General features: G+C 42.1%; 2 protein-coding genes across 5 annotated transcripts in view; both read left to right on the plus strand.

Moving 5' to 3' along the window:
• The window catches only part of ube2e2 (ubiquitin-conjugating enzyme E2E 2), a 38,823-nt gene extending 28,210 nt beyond the window's left edge, over positions 1-10,613 (plus strand). Inside the window, exon 6 of the mRNA XM_046398959.1 lies at positions 10,442-10,613. Within this exon, the coding sequence (XP_046254915.1) occupies positions 10,442-10,527 (86 nt within the window). The 3' untranslated portion in view covers positions 10,528-10,613. The remainder of the gene's footprint in view (positions 1-10,441) is intronic.
• On the plus strand, positions 1,329-12,957 carry LOC124064465 (ubiquitin-conjugating enzyme E2 E1). 4 transcript variants are annotated; one of them, XM_046398953.1, is made up of 6 exons: positions 1,329-1,450; positions 2,645-2,828; positions 3,486-3,536; positions 8,190-8,322; positions 10,294-10,441; positions 12,674-12,957. In XM_046398953.1, exons 2-6 carry the CDS (start codon positions 2,674-2,676, stop codon positions 12,769-12,771), a joined length of 585 nt encoding a protein of 194 aa, XP_046254909.1. In that variant the 5' UTR covers positions 1,329-1,450; positions 2,645-2,673; the 3' UTR covers positions 12,772-12,957. The 4 variants fall into 4 exon arrangements, with proteins under 4 accessions (XP_046254909.1, XP_046254910.1, XP_046254908.1 ...); XM_046398954.1 differs by lacking the exon at positions 1,329-1,450 and adding an exon at positions 1,456-1,560; XM_046398952.1 differs by lacking the exon at positions 1,329-1,450 and adding an exon at positions 1,825-1,969.
• Positions 12,958-13,633: the final 676 nt, after the last annotated feature.

Consider the following 13,633-nt stretch of genomic DNA (forward strand, 5'->3'; position numbering starts at 1 on the left):
TGGCCACTGGTCTGCATAAATATAAAAATGCCCATTAGCCTGCAAGAAAGTAGCCAGCAGGCTGCTTGCCAACCTGGCTAAAGAATCAATGCCCGCATTAATGGCTGCTGGAATAACAAGGACAGATATATACTCGCCAAAGATTAGAGGAAAGAGTCAGGTTAATGTGCTGCAGTGATGAAATTTGTCTGAATTAACCAGCGTTTGCTGTATCAAGATGTCATTCCATGACTCCTTTAAGGTGTGTGCAAGATAATACTGAAGCCCAGCGCGAGTCATGCATCTTGGGTTTGAGTGTAGTACACAGTGTATGCATTGTATTGTTCTGACGGAGGGTTGAAACAAACAGATCAAAAGGTTCCTTCTTTCTTTAAATGTGAAGAAACTAAATGTACAAAGCAAGACCTGAAAGCGGCTGAAAGGTGAGCTTGAGCTACTGTCAAAATATTGACACAGCAACGTTCACAATTTCACTAGATTACCCCATTAACCTTTTAAAGTCACGCATCTGCCAGCAGGTAAGAGTACATAATGTATCACAGGCCAGCCTGTTTAACTGCTGTAAGACACTCTTTCCACCTTGCAAATTACTTAACATGTAATCTATTAGTAATTGCACCAGATGCAGTTCAAATAAGAAGGTTTCGAGACGGTGATTGCTCATGATGGATGCAGAAAGTGCAGAGAATTGATGCCCTTTAACACATAAATACAAACTACCCATAATGTCCTCTTGGAAATGTACTCTTAGGTTGCTGCACGCAATGAATATTTTCAACTTACCGGCCCTGTAATAATACCTCATTAGTCATGAGTAATTCTAGATGTGGTCAGTTTGAGTGGTTTTTCAGTTTCTGGAGCTGGTGATGTAACAATTTAGTCATTACTTAAATTATTTTTAGAATAACCCCCCTGAATGTAGTAAACAACACATCACACTTCACATGCTTTAAATTATGGAAATCACCTGCCACGCTGCAGACACTTTTTGATCACTTCCTAAACTGAGAAAGTGTTTGTGGTTGCCTGTCAGATGCAAACTTTACTTGTAGCAAAAACTTACAGTAAAATCAGTTAATTGTTTTGTCATATTGCTGTGTTGCTCAATAACATCGCTGTTGTTTACAAGGTGAATCCTCAGATGCAAATTTGAAGATCACAGCCACAAGCTCACAAGATCGACCTCCTGTTGCAACCACATGTGCTGTCAAATTGTCATCGCAGCAAGATGTTGAATCCCAAACGTAACGTTTAATCACTCGAATGAAAATGTAGCCGATATTGCTCACTGAATCTATATAAAACTCATAAGGTGAGGGCTGTTCTGTTTCCAGAGTAGGATCGGTGCCGTACAGCCCACTGCAGCCGAGGTAGGCTACTTCCGTTCCGCAGAGGGCGACAGGCACCAGCCAGCCAAGACTGTGGCGGAGGTCCAGACACAATAGACTGGGTAAGTTTTATTAGTGGGCAAAATAGATCAGTTAGGGTCGATGTTTTACCGAGTGCTCAAAGTAGACTAGTTGGTCTGCTTCCTGTCCGCGTTTCTGGGTGAAGTCGAAGGTCAGTTTGTTGGTACACACGCCGAAAAGACAAGCAAACAAACAAGACGGTCGTGGTTAGTTGGTCGCACGGAAAACGGGCTCCGTCTATGTGCTGGAACCGAGTTGTTCCTGGCTGCTGTGAAACGCGTTTAATATTTCGTTGTCACATTTAGCCGTGTAATACATCGGTGTAGCCTCGGTTTTAATATACGTAACCACGGCGTTAGGCGTAATAACAAAGACAACCGGCGTGTGAATTTATATTACGGTTACCCGGTTGTCTGTTCACTCGTAAAGGATGCTTAGCAAGCGGCTTTTCACCACGCTGTTTCAAGAAGTAGTCCCATCCCTGAAGTCGTTGGGCCTGAGTGTTGGTTGCCAGTTGGAGTTGGTGTTGGAGAGAGAGGGGGGGTGGGGGCCGTTCGCAGGTAGCGCTAGCAATGCGTATCTGGGGGTCACCACCATGATAAACTAACCGAAGCCCCCCACACATTACAACTGAGTTATTATACAGCAGTTTGTTCTTTGAGTTTACGCTTGTGAAACTGTTGACGTCGGTGCGCTCGGCTAGCTCGGCGGCTAACTGCGGTTCGTTCACCGTCACGGAAACGTTAGCTAACGTTAAGTATGTGGAAAATGCGGCGCTGGAGCCCGCAGCTTTGTTTGCGCCCCCCTGCGCTCCTACACGCGTTTCAGGCTGTTGGGAGCGACCCGTTCAGCAGATGATTATGATCTTTCCATTTAATACAGAAATCATGATAAATGCCGCTGATGTCGACACGGTGTTTCTGTCATTATGCTTGTCATCTTCGGTAAAATACAAAAATTCATAAGAGTTATAATAACAATAGTGTAGTTTAAATAGCGAAGCACGAGGAAGTTTGTCGGTGGGTCTGCCGGCTACGGTGGCAGGTAGTTGCATCTAAAAGCATGCAAATCAGTGTTTATAAATACTGAAAGTAGCATTGAAACTTATCAGCTCTTGTGGCCACTTGGAGGCCAAACTAGCATCTGATTTGGGTTAGAAATCACTCTGAAACTGCTCCACCTCTTGCAGCCGTTTTGTCTCAACGTGTGTCTTGTTGTCTTGCTTTCTGCCTCAGGTCCCGGCTCTTCTCCAATCCAAACCGGTATGTCGGATGAGGATTCCCGTGCCAGCACCAGCTCTTCCTCATCGCCGCCTTCCTCCAGCCAGACCAGACAGAGGGACACGCTCTGCAAAAAGAAACGGGAGAGCAAAGCCAGCATGAGCAAAACCTCCAAGCTGCTTTCTACCAGCGCCAAAAGGTAAAAATACATCCCCAGATCACCCACTGATGAGTCAGTTATCAAATCCCAAAATAACCCAGGATATATCTCGCAATCAGTTGCTTTTCCCGGTTCCACTTTATTCTGGTTTCTTTCTTCTAGTAGTTTGGGATTTCTCTTGAGAACGTGATGCTGAAGGTGATACTTTCAGCACAGCCGCAGTGAAGTTGATTAGCAGAAAAATTTCAGAGGCATCAGCTGTAAAAGAACAAGCGGTGCTTCCTTGCATCGTCGTCCTCAGCAGTGATGTGGGAGGAAATCCATCACAAAGGAGGAACACGAACTGATTGCTCCTCAGGCGGAAGCTTCAGCTGACCATAATGTTCACAGTCACACAAGACATCCTGAGTTTGAAGGGAGCAGCTCAAAGCCTCCCTTCTCTCATCTCAAAACAAAACCTCTAACCTTCTTGCTTTTCTCATCACTCACTCTCACACTCGTTACAGCTCTCCGTTTACACAAGAGCCCAATAGCAAAAATGACGCTGCTCACAAGCTGATAGGATAAATGAGGCCAAATGTAAAATCACATTTCATAATCTTGCAGTGTCATTGATTTATTCTTCTCTTAGTTGAGGGACGTTTCATGCCATCTTTGTCAGGCTCACTGAGTGATTTTGATTCCTTCCTCATGCAGGATTCAGAAAGAGCTGGCCGACATCACACTGGACCCTCCGCCAAACTGCAGGTGGGTTTCGTTGTTTGCTTTAAGTCCTTCAAGTTGTCTGTCCAGTGGTGTCCTCGTGAGGAATACGCTGATACTCTCCTGATACCGATTGTTGTAATTCCTAAACTAAGATCCTAAGCCCTCATTTGAATCCCGCTCCACTGGTCGTTTAGATTGGGATCGTGTTGCAGTGTGTACGATAACACGGGGCTGTAACTACACTTTAGTCCTCAAATGTGCTGGTATCTGACCTGTTTAGTGTTTAGCCCCTTTACCTGGATGTTATTTACTTGTCCTCAGATACTGGCAAGTGTATAAATACTGTAGTATCAAGTCAGTCAAACACTGTAACAATACACTGTGTCCTAATTATAAATGGAGATGATACAAAAAAGATTTCTAGGTTATATTTATCCATCCATCCATCCATCTCCTATGCCGCTTATCCGTCAGGGTCGCGGGGGGGTTCAGCCTATCCCAGCTGACGGCAGGCGAGAGGTGATATTCACCCTGGACTGGTTGCCAGCCAATAGCAGGGCTGACACACAAAGACAGACACACACACACACACTCATACACTCATACTCACTCCCTCACTCCTCAGGGCAGGGCAAAGCATGCAGAGTAGCCAGTTAACCTAATGTGCATGTTTTTGTGGGAGGATCCTGGAGTACCCAGAGAAAACCCACGCAGGCACAGGGAGAACATGCAAACCCCAGACCGGGATTCAAACCTGGTCTGGACCTCTTGCTGTGAGGTGATAGTGCTAACCACTGCACCACTGTGCCACTCTGTTTAATTTATGCTGCCCTTAAAAGATGTTTGAAATTGTGTTGCAGATTTCTGTGATAGCAGCCACTGAGAAAGCACAATAAATGTGGGCTTGTTATGTTAGTGCCTCAAGGGCTTTAATGATAATTTTCCTTCAGGTCCATTCATAGCTGGTGAATTATCATGTACCATTAGAGCAAAAAAAAAAATTTAGCGTAGAATTTTTAAAAATCCAGTAAAACTTGCATTTTCCAGCTTTTCAAATGAAGCAGTTTGCTGCTTTTCTTTGTTTTAAACGATAACAAACAGAATGTTTTGGGGTTTAGGACTGATGGTCATGCAGCACAAGCGATTTGAATATGTCGCCTTGATTTGTGGGAAGTTGGTGGGCATTTTTTGGAATTTTCTTCACATTTTATGGATAAAATTGATTAATGTGGGGAAATAGTCGGAAGACTAATTTACATTTGTTGCAGTCTTGAATTCATATGACTTTTTGCACAAGGACTTGGGTGCGATTGTCTCTCCTGCAGCTGGTTTCACTGTAGTGTTGCAGTTTGAAAAACTGTCCTAAAACTGGCTGGTCTGGGTTCAGGCCTCCATGGCAGCAGGCGTCCCCCCTCCTGTGGTGTCCTGAGGCAGATCGCTGAAGCCCTCCTTGCTTCAGGCTGCTGTTCTGCAGCTGAGCCTGACCTCTGGCCTCAGTGTGAGAGTAGAAAAGAAAAAACAAGATTCTCTCCCTTCATGACTCAGTAAATCAAACAAGCTACCTCAGGCCACAGACCATCCCGATATGAACCCAGTCTGCAAGACAACACTTATTATGTTATTCGCTCAGTCATAAAACCTTGGCCTTTCTGCTTTGAGTTTTCGTTGTTACTGCCGCCACTTTTCTTCAGACGTGTTCTCATGTATAAAACAGAAGCTTCTCAGGGTGAATCTGAGCTGGAAAACTAGATATTCTTTCCTCCCTACCTGCCGCCTCACAGGCAACCAGCCTTCATTTGAAAGTCACTTTGTTTATAAAATCAAGCTGTTAGTTTGCTGCAGGGAGACACATGACATTTACAAATGCTTTACTTAACCACATAGCTGGAAAGTTTTGAAATGTGTGTGTGTGTGTATTCAGTATGGTATCATTTCAGTCACTGATAACTGGAAAATTGCGGCAGTCTCTTTCTACAGCAGTTAGTCCATTGTCATGTTTGAAAGAGATTTATTGATAATGTGAGTTTCACCAACAACATTTGTGCCCAGTTCTTTTAAGACAGGATGCTGAAACAACAGAAAAGCTCCACGATGCTCCGTAAGCTTGTTAAAAGCTCATTAAATGTCCTCCTTAAGTCCGTTTGGTGAAGCACTGAGTGACATTCAGAAGGTGATTTGTGTGTCAGACTCCGGCGAGATGATGTTCTTAGTTAAATTACTGATTTTAATATGTGGATTGATGAATGGATGGATGACTGCAGCTGAAGGCTCTGACACTGAAGGGCAGAATCAGTAGCAGGTTTCAGCAACAGCCTTTTGTGCCGTTTGGGCAAATTCATAATGGACTACCTAATTACAACAATGAAATGTGACGGTTTAAATGCAGCCTGCCCCAGGAGTTGATGGATTAAAAGTCACGTTTAATTGACTACCTCGTATTATATGATAATGTGTTTTATTGTAACTTAAATGCTCAAAATGTAGAAACACACTCAGGCTTAACTTGTTATCGAAGGTCATTACTTCAACATTTCTTTATGAATAGAACGTGTTTGTTATGCACATGTTTTAAATCAGCAGTTGTTGAGAGGCCCAGCAACACTGTTGGTTCTGCTAAGGCAGTTGTCAGAGCGCCTCCTAGTGGGCTGAGGAGAAAATTGTTCTGCCAACTGGTTAGATTCTTTTTGTGTGAGTGTAAATTACAAAAGCAACTTATTTTGATATCTAAACATATTCAATAATTCAGATGAATAAATTAAAAAAAAAAAAAAAATCAAATCAAAGTGTATAATTTTAATGACCACTTACACCATCAGGTAGCCAGTCAACGTGTGCTCAGAACAGATCGTTGAAGCGCCCACAAACCACCCTGAACGTTACAACATCACAAAGCCAAAGAGCAAAATGAAAGCGAGTTTGAATGCTACTCTGCTCGTCAGCCACCCATCACATCACTCGGCTCCGTGAGGGAGGCCAAATATTACAGCTGGCAGTGCCTTCACACATCTTTACAGCCCAGTTCGTTTTTTTCTTCTTTTTCTTATGTTATATCTTTCTGTTTTGTTTTGGGGTTTTTATTGCAGTTAGAAGTATAACAATTAGAAATTACCTAAAACAGAAAAGCAGCAAATACATTGAAGAAGCTGAAGTCAGAGAGCATTTGGTACTTTAGCTGATGAGTTTTCTGTAGTCCTGCTGAACGGCTGATGATTTTTGCTCTAATTTAAATGAGTAAGTGGATGAATGTTGAACACGTTTCACAAAGGCGTCGTGACTGCTGCCGAGCTGTGCTTTAAAACACGCAACGCGCTGCTTCGGCTTATGAAAAAGGTTTTCACGACTGCGTCTGTAGCTGTGAACTGATCCCCTGTCACATTCTTGCATCCCTTAATGGCCTATCGTGAATGCAGATGAGAGTGAATTGGTGTTTTGAGGCTGAGTGTGATGGTCTGTGATTATATCAATAAAATCAACCACTTGGAAGTCGGAGCCTTTCATGTGAAAGTTTTCATCTGTCACACTTCCAGTCATATCTTTTAATACCCAGTTAATTATCCCAAACTGTGCTCTCTGGATCAATTTTCTAGCTGGTGCTGAACCTCAGCCAAACGTCTGTGGTTAAAGTTGATCAAAATGGGAAAGCAGAGGGCAACATCTGCCCCCCACACCCCCGAAGAGATTGAATCAATACTATTATGTCTTGTACTCGTGACCCCAAGGGGTTCAAGACCACATGTTTGGCATGTCAGAGGGATAAAAGCTGGGCTGCTTTGAGGAAAAATCAATACAGATTACAGATCATGACGCATAGACACTTCGCTGGGGATTTGCTTTGAACTGAGGCCTCTTCTGAATGATGCACGAGGGGAAAAGAACTTTGATCAGTCCACATTTAAACAGAAAACATGCTGAAAATTTTATGACCGCTAATCTGCTGAAGTCACTTTTCAGAAACGTATTGGTCTTGCTGTATTTTGTATTCAAACTGTAATTCTTAGAGGCAAACTAAATGTGACGTGTTTAAATTTTCACGTGTTAACATTTGCTTTCATCCATCAAAGGCGAGTGCTGTTCAAAGATTTCCCACAGTGCTTTTCCCTTGAGTTCTTGTGCTGTAGAAATAACACAAACGTTTCATGCAGCATCTTGTCCAGCAGCCTGAGCTCCAGTGTTGGTGGAGTTTCCCTTTAATGACACATGTTGATCAGATCTTCAGTGGAAGGTGGCAGTTAAAGCTCGTTTCAGTCCACCTCCTCACACAGGGAAGAACGTACAATACACTTAGACTTCAGTATGCTGACAGCCCAGCGTTAGCCATGCACAAACTGTGAGTGAACATGACCTTCATACTGTAGCACACACTGCAGTGGTTACTCAATTGATTTAGATCAGCGACAGAAGGATATAATCCGTGCTGGTATGTTGACACACTTCCTCAGTGTGTGGGTGTTATAATTTTTCCCCCCACTCTGACTTTATTTAATGTATCATCCTGTATTTGCTGTGTGTATGACAACGGGATTCACTTGGTAGCAGGACAGGAGCAGTTTACTCCACAATGTTTCATCTAAGATGATTCAAGGTTATGGATCCAGCACCTGAGAGCATTACTCCTGTGTGCATGTTGTTTTACCTCAGTCTTTGTATGTTTTCCAAGTGTTCGTGCAACCGTGAAAGTTTCGTTTCTGCCCGCAGTGCTGGCCCAAAAGGAGACAACATCTATGAGTGGAGGTCGACCATCCTGGGACCACCGGGCTCCGTGTACGAGGGAGGGGTCTTCTTCCTGGACATCGCCTTCACACCCGACTACCCTTTCAAACCCCCCAAGGTACTGATACTAGTACTACATGTTTGTTGGCACTCGCAGTGTGGTCAAAGGTTAAATGTTTGTACAGATATCCACTGGAGTCTAAAACAGTAACAAAACAAACCGATCTGATTACTTAATAAAGATTTGAACACTTAACAGCTGTGTGTTGACACCAGAGATGACTACTCAGAAGAAAATTGACCTTCATTACACAGAAACCCAAAGCTGCCCAGACTGTTTTTTGTTTGTTTGTTTGGTATTTTTACATTTAGTTTGAAAATGTTGCTTAAAGGACGTATCTGGTGTTTTCTCTCTATGTTTTGTCAAATCTCATTAAGTGTATTAATGTGTTTCTATATCCTACCCCGTCGTTGGCAGTCAGCCTTGAGCCCATTGGTTTCTAGTGAAGACATAAATCTTTTTTAACGCTGCGTAATACTTTCGTTTTTAATCAGTGGATAAATAATTTGCTCACACAGCCAGGCACTGTAGTTACTGTAATAGGAGTTAAGTGTATGTCTGAGTATTTGTTGGGGACTATTTTAAGCCACAGATCTGGCTGAAAATCCAGTGTGTATTTCCAGCAGCAGGATGGTGTTCAACTCAAAATAAACTGCGGCACTCGTGTTCAGCAGTTAATTGTTGGATTTGGTCTTTTAATGGATTTTGTTGACAACAGGAAAATTGTAGATCATTACCAGACAGAAAAAAAATAATACACCGAGGTCTTTGTTAAATTATTATTATTATTATTATTGTTAAGCTCTCGCTTCTGTCAGATCACTTGCTGACTTTTAGCTCTTGATTGTGTGTTTGTGTGACGCGTTGGAGTAGAAACAAACTCAGCTTCTCCTGCTCTGCTGTACCACAAACACACCAGCACCTTAACAAGCTGAGGCCATGACTGTTAAGTCTCCAGCACAGGATTTTCTGGAATTACTCTCTGCGCTTCATACACAGGATTACATTCTTGAGTGGGATCCTGACTTTGTGGGAAACAGTTAAAGGTGTGGAACGTTATCAGTCCTGATTATTAGTGGAAAACTAGTTTTTCCAAAGACGTCCTGCTGAACATGTTTCCAAACTGTTTGTACAGTACGCTGACATATAGAAGATGCCCCATAAGGTCAGCTGTCAGACGCGAGTGTTTTCTGTTTCTATTAGCTAGTTGATATCTGTGGTTTACATTGTAAGAGCTTCATTGTTTTTCAGTCTGTGTACGTGAGCAGATGATCATGGTTAATTTGTTTGTCCCCACAGGATTATTTGGATTTTCGACAGAATACACAGGCTGTGTGTGTGTGTGTGTGTGTGAATGGAAAGTTTGGTTTTGGTCTAAATGTCAGCAGGAAATCACATTGTGAAGATAGAGAGGCAGAGCTGAACCGACGGTGTAATATACCCAGAGCCACTTTTGTCTGAGAGGCAAAGCTGCATGTGAAATGTTGTCCTCCTCCTGCAGCTTCTGCTTCACACGCTGACACATAAACGCATCATAGTCGGAGCTAAGATTTCCCACAGCTCACTCATACCAGAATAATTTTGTTTTCGGTGTGTCATCAAAATATTTACTGTTAAGAAATCTCTTGATTTCATTGTGAAAATACGTGGTTTGTAAAGCAGTGACTGCAGGTTCAGTACTGTAAGTATGAGTTGGTGCGTTTAGTCTTAATATAAGGTTTCTAAACAATATTATATAACAATTTAGCATTAAGCCCTCTACCTTAATGAACATTTTTACCTGAAATGTTTGACTCCTTGAAGCATCGAATTGCTTAAGTTAAAGCTTGTAAACCTGCACACCCTCCTTAATACTTCAGCAATATGTAACCTCAGACATCACGTTTTAGGATCCTCTACTGTTTTTGGTGTTTCCGTTTTGGGTTAAATCTCTGGACAAAACGCAGGAAATGTTTTTGCACCATGACCGTCAACGACACTGTTTTTTTTATTATTATCGTTTTTGTTTGGGTTTTTTTGTGTCTGCAGGTAACATTTCGTACGAGGATCTATCACTGCAACATCAACAGTCAGGGGGTGATCTGTCTGGACATCCTGAAGGACAACTGGAGTCCCGCCCTCACCATCTCCAAGGTGCTGCTGTCCATCTGCTCCCTGCTCACAGACTGTAACCCAGGTAAGACCGAGATAGTCGATAAAGGCTCGGCAGTTAGAGTGGCTGACGACGTTGCCACCGTCGCGCAGTCTCTCACTCGTTACTGAAGTTCAGAGAAGACGTAGAGAGGATGCAGACCAGCTCTTTGTTTTTCTACCTAACTGTGTAGTCAGAGAGACAGAACAGGTTTATATCAGAAGCAGTGCTGAACTGAATTATCTGAAAGTGTTAAATTTTACACTGTGCCAGCTCTCACACACACAGAAAATGACTTCACGATAACCACCGCACGAACCGTTTTATAGCTAATCAAAACTAAACTTACCAGAAAATTGAACTCTTGCATATAGATCAGTGCAATAAGAGCTAACTAAAAAGACAGAAAAAAAAATATTCAAGATGTGGGTTTTTTTGTTGTTTGGCTCACTTTCCCTCTACTAACATGGAGGACGAGCAGGGCTTTAGTAGCTGTACTGTCGCCAGCCACCAGGGGGCGATCCAGATGTTTTGGCTTCACTTCTGGGAAGCTCTCATGCATCTTTATATACAGTCACTGGCTGTAGCATGGACATAATTCTCAATAATTTTCACCTTTTCAATACATACTTTTTAATACATTTCAATTTATGTTTGTGTTTTGAAATGAATATTTGAGTGTAGTTTTTGGCCAATGCAGGCCTGCACACACTCGTCCACTTCAGTACAGGAACTGATTTCTGCTCATGTCATTATCCACCTGCTGACCATTTGCACTGTTTACCTCACCTACTTGCACTATACTTCCACCCTGCAGTACCTCACTTTTGGACTACCTCCAGAACCATATTTATTTTACTTATTTTATTTTATTTTATTCTACTATTATATGTTACTCGTTACGTTCTATGTATGCACCAATCACCAAGACAAATTCCTAGTAATGTGAGAGCTCTTCACTTACAATGGTGATAAAGACGTTTCTGATTTCTGATTCTGATTTCTGAAAACGTCATCACTGTAAGTCTCTGTGCACTTACATTAGGACATTGTGCCAGCTCTCACACACACAGAAAATGACTTCACGATAACCACCGCACGAACCGTCCGTACACACACCTGAACATTAAGGAGGAGAAGGAGAGTCGGGCGTTTCGTCGCCTGTTTGTAACACCTGAAACAGCTTAGCAGGAGTTATTTGATTTTTGTAGCTTGCGTACTCAAGTACCTCCTTTGTGTATTCTGTTATAAGAATAACCAATGAGACAGGAAAGTATGGAAAGAAGTGAGGCGAGGAGAGATAACACCAACCACAGGACGTAGGCGTGTGGGTGGGTCCTGAAGCCTTTTATTAATGTAATTCAACTCCTACAGTTGTGCACATAAAAGTGTCTAATGCGCTAAGCACAAAATAAAACTGGCACACTTCAGCACCGCTGAAAGATTTCCTCAGGGAAACACGGGTACATTTTCTTCTGTTCTGCCTGTTTCACCAAGCTGCACACGTAGAAGTCTCGCTCTGTTATTCTGCGGTATTTATTGAAATTGACAGCCTGTTTTTAGCAGGAATCTGTGGTGGCCATGTTATAAAGGGAAGCTTATGTCATATTTTATCTTGCTGGCTTTGTTCAACTCACAGATTTCTGCTTTCATGGCACATCAGGTATGTGGAGAAACCAGCTAAGGAGGAAACCAAATCTTGTTTTTCAGGCTCAGGTCAATTTTTACAAGTGTGATTTGAATCACCTTTCGAGTTCGTTAAATTCTTACCCTAAACTGCAACTTTCCACGGTTTTACAATAACAGCACGAATCTGAAACTCCTGTGTGTAAATGCTGGTAAATGCAGCCATCTTGACAGGAAACCCAGCGTCATCTGGACATCCTATTCAGTTTTATAAATGTACTTTTCTGGTTAGAGCGAAAGCAGACGGGGAGTTTTTGCATTTTACCTGACACTAACAGAAGACTTGATTTTTGCTCTGACGTCTGAGTGCTGCTTTATTAAAACATTGTGACGTTCTCAACCGATTCTACTCGTGTGTTCACGTATTTCACACTGTAATGTCACGTAACTTGTTTTTTTTTTGCGGTGTACTTGAGATTATTTCTTCTCTATAAGAAATTGTTTAGAAATGAAGACAGACTTTAATTCAACAAAACAAACGATTTCTGGTGAAGAAGGTGTTTATAAGACCTTTTAGCCTCTTCTTCCTCTCTCGGTTTATTGTTTCTATGTGCCGATATACTTAAGTTTACAACCTGTTTTTCCATTCAGCGGATCCCCTGGTGGGAAGCATCGCCACCCAGTACACGACTAACAGAGCGGAACATGACCGGACAGCCAAACAGTGGACAAAGCGATACGCCACATAAACCCACAGAGGACGACGGTGGGAGGAGGAGGAGGAGGAGGAGGAGGAGGACGGGTGGGGCGGGTGGTTTCTGTTGGGGGGTTATTTGTATCTCAGATTTTTAGTACTTTATTGTCTGGTATATTTTTTGCTTCCTGATTAAGTTATCTCCACAAATATGGTAATAAAGGAACACAATGGAAAGGAAGTCTTGTCTGCCTCTGGTTTTTTTTGTTTTGTTTTGTTTTTTTGTTTTTGAAGGGTGAATTCCACATGCTGTGGGCACACATGCTAGCAGTCATAGTTTTCAGTATTGCTTGGATCACAGAGTGAATACCCAAAAATGACACTGATTGTAATTCCTTTCTTAGTATTCACATCAATCTAAATGTTTAATAACTGGCTTTTGAGAAACTAATATGAAGTGTACAGATGTGTGTGTATTCATGTTTAATTAGCTGTTAGCTGTACTCCTCCTGTGGGCACCCACGAGTGGATGCTGGTTGGAAAAACAGATCATGAAGGACAATATAGTGAAACATAAGTTGTAATAATATAAAACGTGTTTTCATAGAAGTTTAGTTGTTGATGAAAACTGTACGTTATATATCAAATACACAGAAAGGAAAGTACCAAGAGCTGAACTGAAGCATGAAAAATATACAAAATCATGAGTGTTATCTTTTAAAGAGCGGTAGAACCTGGGCTTTATTTTTCATTTAAGTTTCCTTTCATTTAACCTGATCAGAGGGAGACGTGGACAAGAGGGCAGCACAAACACATTGTATTACCAATACAAAACAACAGCAACAAACCGAGACAACTGTCCGACACTACAGAAGAGATATTCAAACAAATATCTGTTCCCATATTGAAATAAGGCT

This window comes from Scatophagus argus, chromosome 9 (genome assembly GCF_020382885.2).
Source record: "Scatophagus argus isolate fScaArg1 chromosome 9, fScaArg1.pri, whole genome shotgun sequence".
Lineage (NCBI taxonomy): Eukaryota > Metazoa > Chordata > Actinopteri > Scatophagidae > Scatophagus > Scatophagus argus.